At 43.6% G+C, this 16,661-nt stretch overlaps 2 protein-coding genes across 18 annotated transcripts in view; one reads left to right on the forward strand and one right to left on the reverse strand.

Annotated features, from left to right (window-relative positions):
* LOC141756666 (delta(14)-sterol reductase TM7SF2-like) overlaps nt 1-16,661 on the forward strand; it is a 63,181-nt gene that overhangs the window by 28,715 nt on the left and 17,805 nt on the right. The window lies entirely within an intron of this gene.
* The window catches only part of LOC141756664 (NACHT, LRR and PYD domains-containing protein 3-like), a 41,209-nt gene that overhangs the window by 1,400 nt on the left and 23,148 nt on the right, over nt 1-16,661 (reverse strand). For 12 of the 15 annotated variants that reach the window (XM_074616577.1, XM_074616582.1, XM_074616571.1 and 9 more), the window contains 9 exons: nt 15,337-15,510; nt 9,888-9,928; nt 9,644-9,699; nt 9,285-9,331; nt 6,411-6,628; nt 5,801-6,057; nt 4,367-4,483; nt 4,093-4,237; nt 1-3,426 (listed from right to left, as the gene is read on the reverse strand). The exon at nt 1-3,426 is cut by the window's left edge and continues 1,400 nt beyond it. In XM_074616577.1, the coding sequence (XP_074472678.1) occupies nt 3,068-3,426; nt 4,093-4,237; nt 4,367-4,483; nt 5,801-6,057; nt 6,411-6,628; nt 9,285-9,331; nt 9,644-9,699; nt 9,888-9,928; nt 15,337-15,510 (1,414 nt within the window). In that variant the 3' untranslated portion in view covers nt 1-3,067. Of the gene's footprint in view, nt 3,427-4,092; nt 4,238-4,366; nt 4,484-5,800; nt 6,058-6,410; nt 6,629-9,284; nt 9,332-9,643; nt 9,700-9,887; nt 9,929-15,336; nt 15,511-16,661 lie in introns of those variants that run through there. The other 3 variants (XM_074616580.1, XM_074616573.1, XM_074616585.1) reach the window with 2 other exon arrangements.

Here is a 16,661-nt window from a genome sequence, read left to right on the forward strand (position 1 = left end):
GGTCCTGCAGTTTTCTGGGAGCTTGTTCCAAATATTTGGTGCATAAAAACTGAATGCTGCTTCTGCATGTTTAGTTGTGACTCTGGGGACACTAAGCAGACCTGATCCAGATGAGCCTGAGAGGTCTGGATGGTTCATAACACAGTAGAAGATCAGAAATATATTTTGGCCCTAAACCATTTAGTGCTTTGTAAACCAGCAGCAGTATTTTGAAATCAATTCTCTGAGACAGGGAGCCAGTGTAGAGACCTCAGAACTGGACTGATATGATCCACTTTCTTGGTCTTAGTGAGGACTCTAGCAGCAGGTTCTGAATCAGCTGCAGCTGTCTGATCGATTTTTTAGGAAGACCAGTAAAGACGCCGTTACAGTAGTCAAGTCGGCTGAAGATCAATGCATGGACTAGTTTTTCCAAATCCTGCTGAGACATCAGTCCTCTAATTCTTGCTATATTCTTCAGGTGATAGAAGGCTGTCTTTGTAATTGTCTTAATATGGCTGTTAAAGCTCCATTACTACACCAAGGTTTCTGGCTTGGTCCGAGCTTTCTGGCACATCCAATTATTGACTTGTTCAATGCACTCACTCAGTGCTTGTATTGGACTGTAGTCTCCTGGTGATAGAGTTATGTAAATTTGTGTGTCGTCTGCATAGTTATGGTAATTTATTTTGTTGTTATCAAAAATCTGAGCCAGTGGGAGCATGTAGATGTTAAACAAAAAGAGGCCCCAAGATGGAGCCTTAGGGAACTCCGCATGTGATTTTGTTCAGCTCAGATTTGTCTTTTAGGTAGGATTTAAACCAGCTGAGTGCTATGCCAGAAATACCCACCCAGTTTTCCAGTCGGTCTAGTAATATATTATGGTCAACCGTGTCGAATGCAGCTCTGAGATCCAGTAAAACTAAAACCGTAATTCTACCACTGTCTGTGTTCAATCGGATGTCATTGAAGACCTTAACAAGAGCAGTCTCAGTGCTGTGGTTTCGTCGAAAACCTCACTGGGAGACATCAAAAGAGTTGTTTAGGGCCAGAAAACTATTTAATTGATGAAAAACTGTTTTTTCAATTATTTTAGACAGGAATGGAAGATTTGATATCGGTCTGTAATTATTTACTATTGATGAGTCAAGATTGTTCTTTTTGAGGAGCGGTTTGATGACGGCAGTTTTCAGGGCCTGTGGGAAGACTCCTGAAACAAGAGATGCATTAACAATCTGTAAAAGCTCTGAGACCATACTATCTGATACTTTTTTGAAAAGGCCTGTTGGCAGAATGCCAAGGCAGCATGAGGAGGATTTTAGATGTTGTATGATTTCCTCCAGGTATGTCTGATTTATTGGATAAAATTGTGTCATGTTATTTGCACCAGGTTTAAGTGGACGCAGGGGCAACAAACATCCTGTACCTGCTAAGGAGGAAGTGACTGCTTGTCTGATTTTGGGAATTTTTTCTGTGAAAAAGGAAGCAAATTCAGTGCAGGCCTTGGAGGATAAAAGTTCAGAGGCTACTGACACAGGAGGGTTTGTTAGCCTGTCGACAGTAGCAAACAGGGCACGTGCATTGTTATTGTTTTTGGTGATGATGTCAGAGAAGAAGGACCGCCTTGCATTTTTCAGTTCTGAACTATAAATGCAAAGTCTTTCTTTATAGATGTCATAATGAACTTGTAGATTTGTTTTCCGCCACTGGCGTTCAGCTTTTCGACACTGTCTTTTTTCATTTCTTACTAATATGGCATTTCTCCATGGAGATTTTTTCTTACCAGAGACAATCTTCACCGTGGTGGGTGCAATGGTATCAATAACATTTGTAATTTTAGAATTGAAATTATCTACAAGCTCATTGACAGAGGTCAAGGGGAGGGTGGGTGTGGAAGAGAAAGCCTGAACAAATTGATCACTAGTATTTTCAGTGATATACCTTTTTGTGATTACCTCTACCTTTTTGTGATTACCTCTATCTGATGATTTCTGTGCACAGGAAGAGTACTCTCAAAGAATACACAGGAATGATCAGACAGAGCAACATCCATCACTACAACCTTGGAAATGTTCAGGCCCTTTGATATGATTAAGTCCAAAGTGTGTCCCCTATTGTGTGTGGGCTCTGTCACATGCTGACTCATTCCATAGTTATCAAGAACCTGACACAGTTCTTTGGCCCCTCTGTCCTGTTGGTTGTCGACATGGATGTTAAAATCACCAACAATGACTACACAGTCAAAGTCAAGACAAATTATTTACAGCAGTTCAGTAAAATCATCAAAAAAGTTTGCACAGTATTTAGGTGGCCTGTAGATATTCAGAAACAAAGCTCGAGAAGAGGAGTTCAGCTGAACAGAGACATATTCAAAAGAAGCAAAATGTCCGTAAGATATCTGTTTGCATTGGAGAGAATCATTAAACAACATGGCAACTCCACCTCCTTTCTTATGCATTCTAGTTTCGCTCATAAAACTAAAGTTAGGAGGAGTTGACTCGATAAGAACAGCTGCACTGTTATTTTGGTCTAACCAAGTTTCAGTTAAAAACATAAAATCAAGCTTGTGCTCAATAATAAAATCATTGATTAAAAAAGTTTTTCCTGCCAAAGACCTGACGTTTAACAGGGCTACCTTTAATGTGCTAGAAGCATTATTATAATTTTTTGGGACATGGCTTGGCTGGCAAGGAATCAATGCTAAATTTGATAAATTTGCAGTAAAAATCTTCCTGTTTCTTTGCAGATTCACCATTCTTTTTCTACTACTTATTAGAACTGAGATAGAAGAAGCTCTTATCACACACGGCCCCAGCTTGTCCTGGAAACGGTCACATGTATCATTAGCCTTGAAGCCTGGACCCAGCACATATCAGTAAATGATTATAAAATCCTGAGACAAGAGCTTGAAAATGAATTCACTTTCTTCCCCCAAACTTCAGTGAATCACCTTCAGAGTGAAAGTCCACACAGGCTTCGACGACGGAATTTATCATTTAAAGATAACAATAAGTGATGTGAGTCTCTAAAACAGACAGATATTATAGAGATTCATCATCACACTCCAGCTTCTAGCTTTTGCTTCAGCCTAAGTTCTGAAAACCCACGGATCCTCCTTACGGAGAGCAGCGATCAGAACTGAGCTGGCTTTAGTTCCCTTATGTCGCACCGTGTCGATCAGTTCTCGTGCTTTATCTCTCTTGGCTTTTGTTCTGATTGACTGCATTTCACTATCGCTTATAGAGCGACGCTGAAAGAGTTCATCCAGAAGCTTGTTCAGATTAGGATCAGACATTCCCTCTACAAACTTTGATCGAACCAACCGCAGCCTCTCCTCTGGTGGGACGCTGTCCTCCGGTGGGACGCTGTCCTCCGGTGGGACGCTGTCCTCCGGTGGGACGCTGTCCTCTGGTGGGACGTTCCTCTGAGGGATTTCCATTCTTAGATCTGGGAGATAACCAGGGAAAAAAACAACAATCACTTTTAAAGAGCAACTCAACTGAAATGAAACGTCATGTTTCTGTACTCTAAGGATAAGCCGTTACAGATAGTGGATGGATGGTTTCATGAAGGAGCCCTCTATTAATCTGTCGGTATACCGCTAGTTCTGTTTACATAGATGAAGAACTTGTTTCCTTAAGCTGGGGACGCACCGACCCGACATCAGAGAACTAGCGGCAATGAAGGTCGCCTTTGGCGTCGCCTCACGTCGCCTTTGTTTTGGCCGACAAGTCGCACTCGAACACACCGCAAAGACGACAGCCGACGGTCAGTTAGCACGTACGTTCTGCTCCTGGTGAGAGGAAATAACTCTCCACACCAGCAGGCGGTGGTAGTCTGTCTCCATCATTCAAAAAGGGAAACAGGAAGAGCGAGGACGGCGGATATACAAGCCGTTGTTATGATACGTATATGAAACAAAGCGGACCATTTTCACACCGCTCTCACTTACCACTTAGCTTCATTCCAGATGTTTATGTAGCTGTGAGAATATGGTATGGTCAGGTATCCACATGTTGACGTTGGTAGAGTAGTGTAATGTAATGTGTTCGTAGCGAATGAGAAATAATCGTGATCTCAAAATTGATCAAAATAATAAAAGGTCATCTTTACCTGTCAGACACACTTCACGTTTCCAGACTTCGCCTGTCCTCTCTTGATCCTGGACCGTCAAAGTCACTTTCTCTGGGATCGTAGTCATTAAAACTTCAAATGTCGGATGGTAATTTGGTCCATAATCTGAGTCAAATGGTGCACGCTGAAAACCAGAAGCATCGCGTCATTTTCAGTCTGGTTAGAAATGTTTATCTGGTACTTTCTTAATTGTGAATCTATTTTCAACATGTGGCCAAAATGATATTGATGATAATTCTGCGACTTGACTCACATCAGGTTGTATTGTGAAGCCCTCAGGTTCACAGTGGACACTGTATCTTTGACCAAAGTTGAAAAGACACTTGGCAGAGTTCGGGATGTACGTAGAACCTCTTTGTCGGGCCTCAACCTTCAGAAACAGAACAAATTTAATATGCCGTTTCTGCTCATATTGTCGAGTACACTTAAAAACAACAAATGTTGACCAAAGTGCCTCACAGAGCGATGAGAATTAGAATCACGGGCCTAATATGGAATCCTGTGGTACTCTGTATGAGATGGTGCAGAGGGAGAGAACACTTCATGCCGGTCCACACTAACAGATGTTTCAGATCTTACCAGATGTGTAAAATGTGAGAGAGCCCACACATAGCGACATGTTGTGTTAAATTTAACAGTTTAGTTCCTGTAGTGTGTGGAGAGAAACAGCAATCGCGATCAAACGTGACTTTAGTGTAAACAAACATGGTGGACGACGGGCAGAAAGAAGTAGTGATGTTAGTTTTTACTTTGTCCTGAACATTGAGGAAGGATGGATGGATGAAGTCATGGAGACACGTTAAATAAACACTAATCAACACGTTGCTCCTCCATCTCTGAGCTCCAACTTACTACTACTTTATGCTTCACGTTTAGCATTAGCTCATGCGTTAGCCGCGGCAGCCATGACGGCGGTGGTTGTCCGTCCTTCTTCAGTCAGCTTGGTTCTCTATTGGCTATCGTTCTTTCCCACGTGACTGCGTCATCGGCTGTCCTCGGGGTTCCACACACACAACAGGAGATCCCATTGGAAATATTCAACATGTTTAATATGTGAAATCGGTGCGTCCAGGATGGACTTCAGAGCCGATCGGGGGATGTAGAAAACACTCTGAATATACCTCACACCACAGGAACATCTGGAAAGATCATCTTCAGAACCATCAATCAATCAATCAGGGCTTTGCTGACGATGGTCAGCAGTAAGCAGGACTAAACTCAGCTGATTCATGTGTAGTGTGGACCCCGCGTCAATCTGTTCTAACAAAGGCTGATCTGTCTTGGGGGGTAGGAGGCAAACCACTGAAGAGCATGTCCCTCTTTTCCAACACCACTGATGCAACAAGTGTGTCGCAGCCGTGTGCATCACTTTTTAGTGTCCCCTGGAAACAGTTTCCCTCGTCGTCTGTGCTTCTTGCAGCAGCTTTCTGTATTTGGTTGTTTCCCTATTTACAGGATTTGTTGTCACGTTGGTGAAGATGTTTTCTTAATTTGCTTGTAAAACACAATTAAAATTTAGTCTATTTGCTTGTGTTTTTTAAAAGTTGCAGTTTGTTGAGCTCTCATGGCCACCGTACCTCACTGTTTACTATTTACACCCTCTGGTGGAAGGATCACGAATGACAATGGCAGACAGAAAGGCAGCGCCGAGAGCAAAACACAGAAAGAATATGACAGATGGCTTTACCTCGGTTACATCGACGTTGCTGTTCAGCAGTAAGATATCGAGTACTTGATGTGTTCTGTTGGGAGTTCGGAGGAACAGCAGAACTTGGCCATTTATCGGCCATATGAGGTTCCGAAGCCTATCCCAGATCAGGCCATAGGCAGAGAGGTGAGAGATCTTCACAACCACATGGGTGTCTGTAATCTCCAGCGGCTCCAAGATGCTCATTTCATCATCAGAGATGTGAGCAACAGACAACAGGCCATCAGAGAGCAATGCTGTGAAAGCAAAGAGCTGTTAAACTTTTGTTTTAATGCTAACAGGTTCATCTACCCAATTCATTTCTAACCACTTGCCACAATCTATTGCCTCTAACTCTGGAACATCCCGAGGATGTGCCACTTCACCTCTATTCTTTACCTCCTATTTTTGAATTCATTATTATTTTACTGTTCCACGTGTGATCTGATGTGTGCATTTAGCGTTGTGCATAAAATCCATTACAATTATATATATATATATAAATATATATATATATATTCACGCGTCACCAAATGCAGCTAATCTCAACAAAGTACACATTAATAAACATTTTTGCAATTTTACTATTAATTTTTAACAATGTCTTTACCTTCCTTTGTGTCACAGTGTTGGAGGTGGAGCTGATGGAGAGCAGCATCCTCAGAACACTTGATGTTGAACAGCGGCCCTGCAGCCATTTTGCCAGCTGATTGGAGGAGGCTCTCATCCCATTGGATGGTCCTGTACAGTAGCTCTGCCTCCTGAGCCATGACAAACACCAGTCCAGTCAAAGCACACTGGAACACACCTGGACCAGGACACCTGAAGCTGTAGGACAAAGAGGGACAAACTGATATAACAAGCATTTATTGACCTGTTAGTCTCTCTCTTTGAGTCGAGGGCCTCAGCAAGGAAACGAGGTTGGTTGGGATATGAAATGCTTTCTTTAAATTTGGTGGGACATATCACCACCATCCACATCTTTTTCTGTGCTTATAAACTGGAGCCAAACAGCTCCATGTTGAAATCTAATTTCTGACGTTGAGGTTGAACCACGGCCTGCGCCTGGGCAGGATGCTAACGCAGAGTTAGTTAGTTTATTGCCACCTCAACCCAAACCTGTTGAAGGAAAAACAGAATCCTTTTTAAGAGGGAAAGCCTGTGTTAAAAGAACGTTATCACTTATGCACATCAGGGTTGTATCTGTTGACCTTGACAGATAAGACTCAATTCCCTTCAGGGCTAGGTGATATGTTAAAATCAATATCACCACATTAACAAGGCAAACGTGAGCATGGCTTACCGTTAAAACGGTTTTGCTGTAACTTCGACAGCCCTACTATATATTATTCTTTCTTTGTGGGGATTTTTAATTCTCTATATTTATAGAATATAATATGCCTTTGGGTTGAAAATATTCAGATATACCAACTTGTTGTTTAATGTGCCTTACATTAGATTATGTTCTTTATACAGCAAGGCCTCGTCTATTACAGGGTTCCTACACATTTTACATTTCAAAGACTTCCAGACTTTTTGGTAGATTTTTCAGACCATATTTGACTTTGTGACTCAGGGTTCAGAGGACGCTGTGACAAGACTACAGTGCTTCAGTGCCCCCCCCCCTCCTGTCCTACACAGAAAGCTGGACGACGTTCCGCTGTCAAACATCCTGCTCGAGGTGAATCACAATGATGCCGCCCCTCTGTTAGCACCAGGGACAGACTGGGACACAAATCCATCCGAGGACTTTGAGACGGAGAGGTGTCCGATGTGAGCGGCCGGAGGGCGCAAGACGAAACATTGTGGGCAGTAATTTTACCATTAACAGAGTTTTAGTGGTATAAAGAGAATCTGATGATGATGAAGACGAAGAAGGAAGTCAATGGGTTTTTAGTTATATGTCTGAAATAAGGTCTGTGATGAACACAAGCTGAAGAGATTTTAACATTTTGTTCTACGACATAAAATACCTCAATAAATACCCCACAGGTGAATTTTTAATCTTTTACGTGTCTTAAAAAAGGCAGTTGTTAACAAGTGGCTAAATGAGACGACTACACGTCCTCAAGCCACCTCGTCCTCCTTTACAGCCTCGTTGTGTATACTCGCCTTCATGTGACTGCGGTGTAGTTTGTTTGTAGCTTAACGTTAGCTTTTTACTTCTGAGGCCGGCACTACGAAGCAGGAGTTAGGGTCAGCGAGGTAACTTCAGGGTTAACCCTTCAGGGTTTTCGATCCTATGACGGTGGTTCACTTCTTACGGGGGTATATCGCCATGGTAACTGATGCTGAACACCTGAATTGCTCCGCAGCAGGTTATGTTCCAGATAAGAGATCAACTGGTATAAAAGCACCTCCTACTGACCAATCAGAGCTCGGTGAGCAGATCGTTTGATAATATTACACAAATAGAAGAAGTTACAGTCATAATCCAGACTAAACACAACACAGTTTAAACTGACAGATACAGGAAGGACAGCTGGCTGGATGCTGGGGGTGTTTACCGCTTTGAATTATGTTTTTATATTTATTTTTTTACTCGCTCTCAAGTCTGTTTCACACCGCCGGAGACGGGACGCAGCTGAGAGAAAGTTAAAATAGTCAAAAACGCCACAGCATTGCTGAATGGTATAATGAAGAAGTGTAATTTGTTTATCTATTATATATTGAAAGCTATTTATACATCACTGCCCCATCTAGACGTTAAATTAATAAGTCTGTTAATATACGCATTCATACATCAGCATTTTTGTTGTTTTTTCCAGCTGTCCTTCCTGCATTTGGCAGCTTCAGCTGTGTTACTGTTAGTCTGATTATGTGATTAACTTCTCGATCTTGGTTGTTGGGGTTAGTTAAGCCAGATAACTAGAAGATAACCTGGGTATGTTGTACTGGCTTCGTAGTACAGGCCTCTGGTGATTACATTCACACTTAATCATAAAGTGGTGTTCATTCTGGAGATTATCTTGCTGAACAAAACGTGTCACTATCATAAACACAGAGCTTTTCTGCAATAATCAAAAACCCAATGGAACAATCCCATTGGCTGTTAGTGAAGGGAACCAGAGTGATGCTAACTTCCTGATTGGCCTACAAAAATATGTCATCTCTGCAGCACTCTATTGGTGTTGTTCATTCCTTATTAAACTCTCATAATTTGGAACCCTCAACTTTGTGAAGGATTCAGTGGGAGGAAGACTTGGGGACACAGTTTCCTGATAAAGTTTAGAAGAAGGCTTCAGATAGGGTACATTCCTCTTTAATTTCCTAACGACATACAATTATGCAGGTCAAAAGTTTAACATCGTCTTCACTGGTCTAAAGTAAAGCTAGCCAAGTCCATGTCTGGTGTGGATCCTGTGTGTGACCGATGCAGGCTGGCACCAGCCACCCTGTCACAGTGAGCTGGTTTTGTCCAAAACTAAATATAGTTTCTGGAAATCAATATTACACACTCTGGGTCCAGAGTTTATACGATTACCTGTATGAAGATTCAGCTGTCTGCTCAGGTGAGAAGGATGTTGGAGCCTGGAATCAAAAATGGAACAGAATTAGTTATTTTAATAGAAATGCCAACTTGTCTTAGTGTTTAACAAAGTGATGAAATACTAGATCCACACTGTCAATACTCAACTCAAGCACCCTGTATGAGTCAGAGAGGAAATGACTTCAATGGAGTGACAGTGTGAGGTGTGTTAAAGAAGGCTACATAGAAGGAGGGTCTCAATAATCAGCATGTATTTAGCTCCTGATTTACTAACGCACCAGAACCAGTACCAGCTCCAGCTCCAGCACCAGTACCAGTACCAGCACCAGCACCAACAACTGCTCCTTTCTCACCTTTTTGTCGTCCTCAGGTAGCTTTATTCCCTCATTCAGTTTGACATCTGAGTCACCTGAAAGTTAAAGAGGAAAAAAAGGATCAAATATTCATGAATATTGTTCAAATAGACGTGATCTTAACAGCTGGAACAAAAATGGAGTTGAGTAACAGTTTTGTTGTACAATGAGGACATTCTCATTTTAAGATCAGATGTGAATGTACAATAGTTTGATGAATGGGGGAAGTTGTTTCAATACTCACATTCTTTGTGTCCGGCAGCTCTGTAGACCTTCTTGTCAATCCTGTAGAGATCAACACAGTCAGAAAAGTTATGGAACGTGAGTTAGCATCAGTCTATCAGAATTAAATTCGTATCATCATATCTGCACCACAAAAACTACAACTGACTGCTGACAATCATGTTCTGTGCCTACATTAAAGGAAATAACTAGTCATTAGTCTAGATCCAACACACATCAAAAGAAAACACAACTAACTACACTTTTCACTCGACTGTAAATTCACACGTCTGTAAAAACATTGCTGACTGACTGTAAAATGTTGCTTTGCATCACCAGCTTGCTTTTTGTTGTTTGTGGAAGAATGAAAGAATGCAGAGAAGAAAAGAAACATAGGATGTGGGGGGGCGGCAGTAGATCAGTCCGACGGCTTGGGAACCGGAGGGTCGCCGATTCCTGTCGGGATGCCCCGGACCCCCAAGCTGCTCCCCGGGCACTGTGTAGTAGCTGCCCACTGCCCCTAATACTAGGATGGGGTAAATGCAGAAGGTAACTTCACTGGGTGCTGTGCTGTGTACAATGTACTGAGTGACAATAACAATTACACATTTACACATGAAAAAGAGGAGAAACTTTCTTGTGCCAGGTGAAGCTTCCTCTGCAGAGTGACAGTTCTCACCCAACAGTGCAGAAAGCCAAGGCTCGATTCCCAGTAGATATACCTTGAATCCCAGTATAAGTACCTCTGTTAATTTGGCTGTGAGGGTTCTCATCCTTGTTGCTGCACTAGCAACTCTTAAGCTTTGTTTGTACTCACGTGAAACGCCGTGGCAAGGGCCTGCGTAGATGGCGAGCACGCTACGAGCATACAGAGGCGTTTATGCTCAGAGCGTTGTTCGCTGCAGTATGCTCCGAAACGCCATGAGGCATACAAACAAAATATCAAGTGGATCAGCAAGAAGTCAACGAGTGGTACCGGAGAGGAAGGTAGGTTGCCTGGCAACAGTAGTAAACACCGACGTACGTACCGCCAAAAATTGCATCTGTGTACTGTAATTATTACTTTTGTGACCTCCAAGTCTAAATGACTTCCCGTCTCTTGTTGCTTCCCCTCGGGTTGCCACTCTTTACATCAGACCTTTTTATCTTTAACAAAACAATCTCTCAGTTTCTTTCACCGCCTGCAGCAGAAAACCTCTTCTTTACCCAGCGTGAGGAATATTTCTTTATTATATTATTTAATGTCATGTGACTGTCTCTGTGGTCACGCGACTGTCTCCGTGGACACGCGACTGTCCTCGTGGTCACGGGACTGTCCCCGTGGTCACGCTTTTGTCCCCGTGGTCATGTGACTGTCTCCGTGGTCATGTGACTGTCTCCGTGGTCACGTGACTGTCCCCGTGGTCATGTCCTTGTCCCCGTGGTCATGAGAGAGACAGAGAGAGAAACTAGTGAGAGAGGGACCGCTGGCAAGCTGCTGCCGCACCTCCTCCGTGATTTGTTTGTTTATTTGATTGTTTTGCTTCAACTCGTCTGTTGCATAGTGCTTAGACTGTCTGGTTCTTTGCTGAAATAGTGTAACAGTCTGGTTGTCCCTGTGTGTTTGGCGCTACTGTGTTTTACTTTACACTCGGTAGCCTGGAGCTAATTTCGCCGGTAAAGGGGCTCACCTGTATGGGACTGTCAGGTCTCCTGTGCTCACTGTGGCTGGATTCCCTGATCTGACACACGCCTGATCGAAGCTGTCTGCTGCCTATCCTGCCTGCTTTTCTGGGTTCCAAGTGATTCCTGTGGTTTACAGCACAGTGTGGTCTCACCCACTGGCTAACCGGCTAACCTGCTAACCTGCTGCACGTCCCAGCGGCGTGTTTTGGTCTCCTCACCCGGGTGAAGCTCTGCGGCTACAGCCAACACACTCAACCGCTCCACCTCTACCTGGCTGGCTTCGTAGCCTCATCATCATCATCTGGATTACAAAACTGTTGGATTACAGTGTTTTACAACTCTCCACACTATCATGTTGGTCATCAAACTCCTCATCTGGATCGCTCTGTGTTTCACCGTCACAAGCGCCACCCTGCCGCTGAAATACTCTGCAACAGAGCTGCTGTCTCTCCGATCCCACTACACGATCCCTCCAGCTCTGCTTTCTCATCGGAACATCCTCAAACGACCCAGATATGTGCATCGTGGATCACGACGGAACTTTCAGTTCACCAAGCACAACAACAACAACAACAACAACACAAGCATTCCCTCCTTCTGGTCCACTGAGCCCCACCCCCCTCGCACTGCCACCCGTCCTGTCAATCATAGTGTGTTGTCCCCCCTGCACAAAGCAGCCACCTATGCACCACTTGTCTGTCTAAAACTGGCTCTTTTTAACATTAGATCCCTCACTAGCAAGGGTTTGTTGGTCAATGAGTTTATAATGGACAACAAACTGGACTTTTTATGCCTCACTGAGACCTGGCAACAGCCTAATGATTTCTCCTAGCTTAATGAAGCTGTCCCACCTGGTTTTACATATATTAGCAAACCCCGTGCTTCAGGGAGGGGTGGTGGTCTTGCTGTGCTCTATCGTGAGAGCATCAAAGTCTGTACAGTCACCGTCCCTCATCATTCCACTTTTGAATGTTTAGCTATAAAACTCACACTCCACACCCATCATCATTATCATCATTACAGACCACCAAAGCCCTCTGCCCTCTTTCTCACTGAACTATCAGCACTATTAACATCTCTGTGTGCCATGTCCCCTACTGTCATCCTGCTGGGTGATTTCAACATCCACATTGACAACTCTTCTGGTTTTACAAATGATTTCACCTCACTCCTTGAATGTCTCGATATCACCCAATATGTCAATTTCCCAACCCATAACAAAGGTCACATACTTGATTTAATCTGCTGCACTGGCATCACCCCTCATAACCTCACTGATGCTGACCTCCCCATCTCTGACCACATAGTCATTCTACGCCCCCCTATCTAAAATAAAAGAGCAACGGACGATCTCCTTCAGAAACATCAAGCACATCAACCCCAAAGATCTCATCACCCTTATTAACTCCTCCCCAAGTCCTCCCCCATCCTCCTCCCCTGCTGAACTGGTGAATCATTACAACAACTGTCTCTCCTCTTCCCTGGATACCCTGGCTCCCCTGAAAACCCGCACAGTCTCGTTCACCCACACCACTCCCTGGTACACCGCTGACCTCCGCCATCTCAAAACCACCGGTCGTCAACTAAAGCGGTTATACAAAAAGACTGGACTTTCAGTGCACATCTAACTCTACTCAGAACACCTACAACGTTACAAGAACGCCCTCTCCAACGCCAAATCCTCCTACTACTCCAACCTCATCAGTACCGGTCAAGGTAACACCAGAACCATCTTCTCAACAGTAAACCACCTTCTTCAGCCACCAAGAACCCTCCCCCCAAATACCTCCACTGTCACCGCACTGCCTTTCTGCAATTCTTTGAAAACAAAATCAACACCATCCACCAACAGCTGGCCTCATCCTGCACCTCCCCATGTGACCCACCCTGGATGGCAAACTCCTGCCAACCACTCATCATCACCCTCTCTAACTTCACACCAACAACGGAATTAACCATCACTGAGCTCATCCATAAAGCCAAACCCACTACCTGTCAGCTCGATCCTCTCCCCACCATCCTCGTCAAAGCCTGTCTGCCCTACATCTCCCCCATGATCACAAGAATCATGAACTCCTCCCTCACCACCGGTATTGTACCCCCCACCCTCAAAACTGCTGCAATCACACCAACTCTCAAAAAACCCGGTGCTGACCCAGCTGATCTGAACCACTACAGGCCCATCTCCAACCTCACCTTCATCTCCAAAGCCCTTGAGAGAGTGGTTGCCGCCCAACTTCAGTCCCACCTCGACTCAAACAACCTCCATGAACCCTTCCAATCTGGTTTCCGCCCCAAACACAGTACTGAAACAGCCCTGGTCAAAATCACAAACGACCTCCTCCGTGTAGCTGACTCTGGACTGCTCACCATCCTCATCCTCCTCGATCTCACTGCTGCCTTTGACACCATCTCCCACCCACTACTCATCAAACGTCTCACTGATATTGGTATCACTGGTGTTGCACTTACATGGTTCTCCTCATACCTCACCGGCAGACAACAATTTGTACAACTGGGCAACCACAGGTCAAGGTGTTCCGCTGTTTCACTGGGTGTCCCCCAGGGGTCAGTATTGTGTCCACTCCTATTTATCATTTACCTCCTTCCCCTTGGCACCATCCTCCGTCATCACAATGTCCTTTTCCACTGTTATGCCGTCAAACTACTCAACAGACTTCAAATCATTCAGAACTCTGCCGCCCGGATCATAACCCGCACCAAATCCTTCGACCACATCACCCCCATCCTCATCACCCCCATCCTCATCCAACTGCACTGGCTCCCTGTTAAATCCCGGATCGACTACAAAAACATTCTGCTCACCTACAAAGCCCTCCATAACCTCGCCCCCACCTACCTCACAGACCTCTTTCAGGAGTACACTCCCTCCCGTTCCCTCCGCTCATCATCAGCCAGACTTCTGACCACCCCCACCCCACGCCTCAGCACCATGGGAGCTAAGGCATTCAGCTGCTCTGCTCCCAGGCTATGGAACTCACTCCCCCCACACATCCGGCAGTCTGACACTATCACATCATTCAAACCGCTCCTCAAAACCCACCTGTTTAAACTGGCCTACTCTCTATAGTACCCATCAGTTTATCATACGTGTCTGTACAAATATGTCCCTGTCATGTCCTGTTGTTTTTATTTGTTTTATCTGTCTATGTTTAATTTGATTCTTGTAAGGTGTCCTTGGGTGTTCAGAAAGGCGCAACTAAATAAAATTTATTATTATTATTATTATGTCCTTGTCCCCGTGGTCATGTCCCTGTCCCCGTGGTCATGTGACTGTCCCCGTGGTCATGTCCCTGTCCCCGTGGTCATGTGACTGTCCCCGTGGTCATGTGACTGTCCCCGTGGCCATGTGACTGTCCCCGTGGCCATGTGACTGTCCCCGTGGCCATGTGACTGTCCCCGTGGTCATGTGACTGTCCCCGTGGTCATGTGTCTGTCCCCGTGGTCATGTGACTGTCCCTGTGGTCTCTCAGTGAACAGTTGTAGAGGCGAAGCTGCTCGGCCAGTCTTCCCTCGAAGGCGTCCATGTTGGAATGAAAGACAGTGCACGCAGTCGGCAACTAGTTAGAAAATTTCAGAGGTGCACGACAGACCACAGCGACAACTCTGGCGCACGCACCTCACGCCGGCTTCACTACTTCACCATAAACCAGGCGTTACTGGTTGGATGGGGTGAACACACAGTGGAGCTGCAGGGATACCCCACGGGAGTAACACACTGACAGTTGAGTGTTTAGTGCAATACTGCTGGAACCAGCATGGACCGACTTCGACCCTCTACTGACCTCAGAGACTCCAGTCTGCAGTGGGGACTCTCCACAAGATCAGACAGCAGCTTCACTCCTGAATCCTGCAGCTTGTTGTCTCTCAGCTTCAGCTCTCTCAGATGGGAGGGGTTGGACTTCAGAGCTGAGTCCAGAGAAGCACAGCTGATCTCTGACAAACTGCAGTCACTCAATCTGAATAAAGAATAAATGATGTAAGTTTAGAAGACAACGTTCCAGCTTGAAATCATTCAATGTTTAATAATGTGTTCAGAGCTGAAGAAGGTTTAGAACGTAGAAGTTTAGAAAATGTAAACTCCAAACACCTGAAGCCAACAGGATGCAGGTTAAAAACTGTAAAATACAAACAGTGAAACAGAGCTCTCATTAATATGAATGACAACGTGCTGCTACTTCAATAAAGACGTAGTGACTTCACCTCTTAAACTCTGACAGCTCCACCAGTGGATCCATCTATACAAACTCATGTTGAGCAGCCAAACACAAATAAAAACCACAGAAACTGATTCAAGATTCAACTCAAGATCTCAAAGTTTCTAAAGATGTCAAATATATCAGGATGGATTTGGGGGAAATGTTAAAAAAAGACATCTACAAAATATATATTTTAGGAATAGTGGAGTCATAAAATCAAAGCATCTTCAGTTTAACTCTTCAGTCAGTAAAAGCATCATATAGCTTCATAACATTTATAGAAAAACCAAATAGTGAATATATTTGTTATTGTCTGATAGCTGAAATAGAGATTATTTATTTATTCTTCATATATATATATATATATATATATATATATATATATATATATATATATATATATATACACACAGCTCTGGAAAAAATTAAGAGACCACTTCAAAATTATCAGTTTCTCTGGTTTTACTATTTATTGGTATGTGTTTGAGTAAAATTACAATTTTTGTTTTATTCTATAAACTACTGACAACATTACTCCCAAATTTCAAATAAAAATATTGTCATTTAGAGCATTTATTTGCAGAAAATTACAACTGGTCAAAATAACAAAAAAGATGCAGTGTTTTCAGATCTTGAATAATGCAAAGAAAACAAGTTCATATTAATTTTTAAACAACACAATACTAATGTTTTAACTTAGGAAGAGTTCAGAAATCAATATTTGTTGGAATAACCTTGATCTACACCACAATGACAAAGTTAAAAAAGAATTTTAGAAATTTTTGCAAATTTATTAAAAAGGAAAAACTGAAATTTCACATTGACTTAAGTATTCAGACCCTTTACTCAGTATTGAGTTGAAGCAACTTTGGCAGCAATTACAGCATCGAGTCTTCTTGGGTATGACGCGA

Source organism: Sebastes fasciatus, chromosome 18, assembly GCF_043250625.1.
Source record: "Sebastes fasciatus isolate fSebFas1 chromosome 18, fSebFas1.pri, whole genome shotgun sequence".
NCBI lineage: Eukaryota > Metazoa > Chordata > Actinopteri > Perciformes > Sebastidae > Sebastes > Sebastes fasciatus.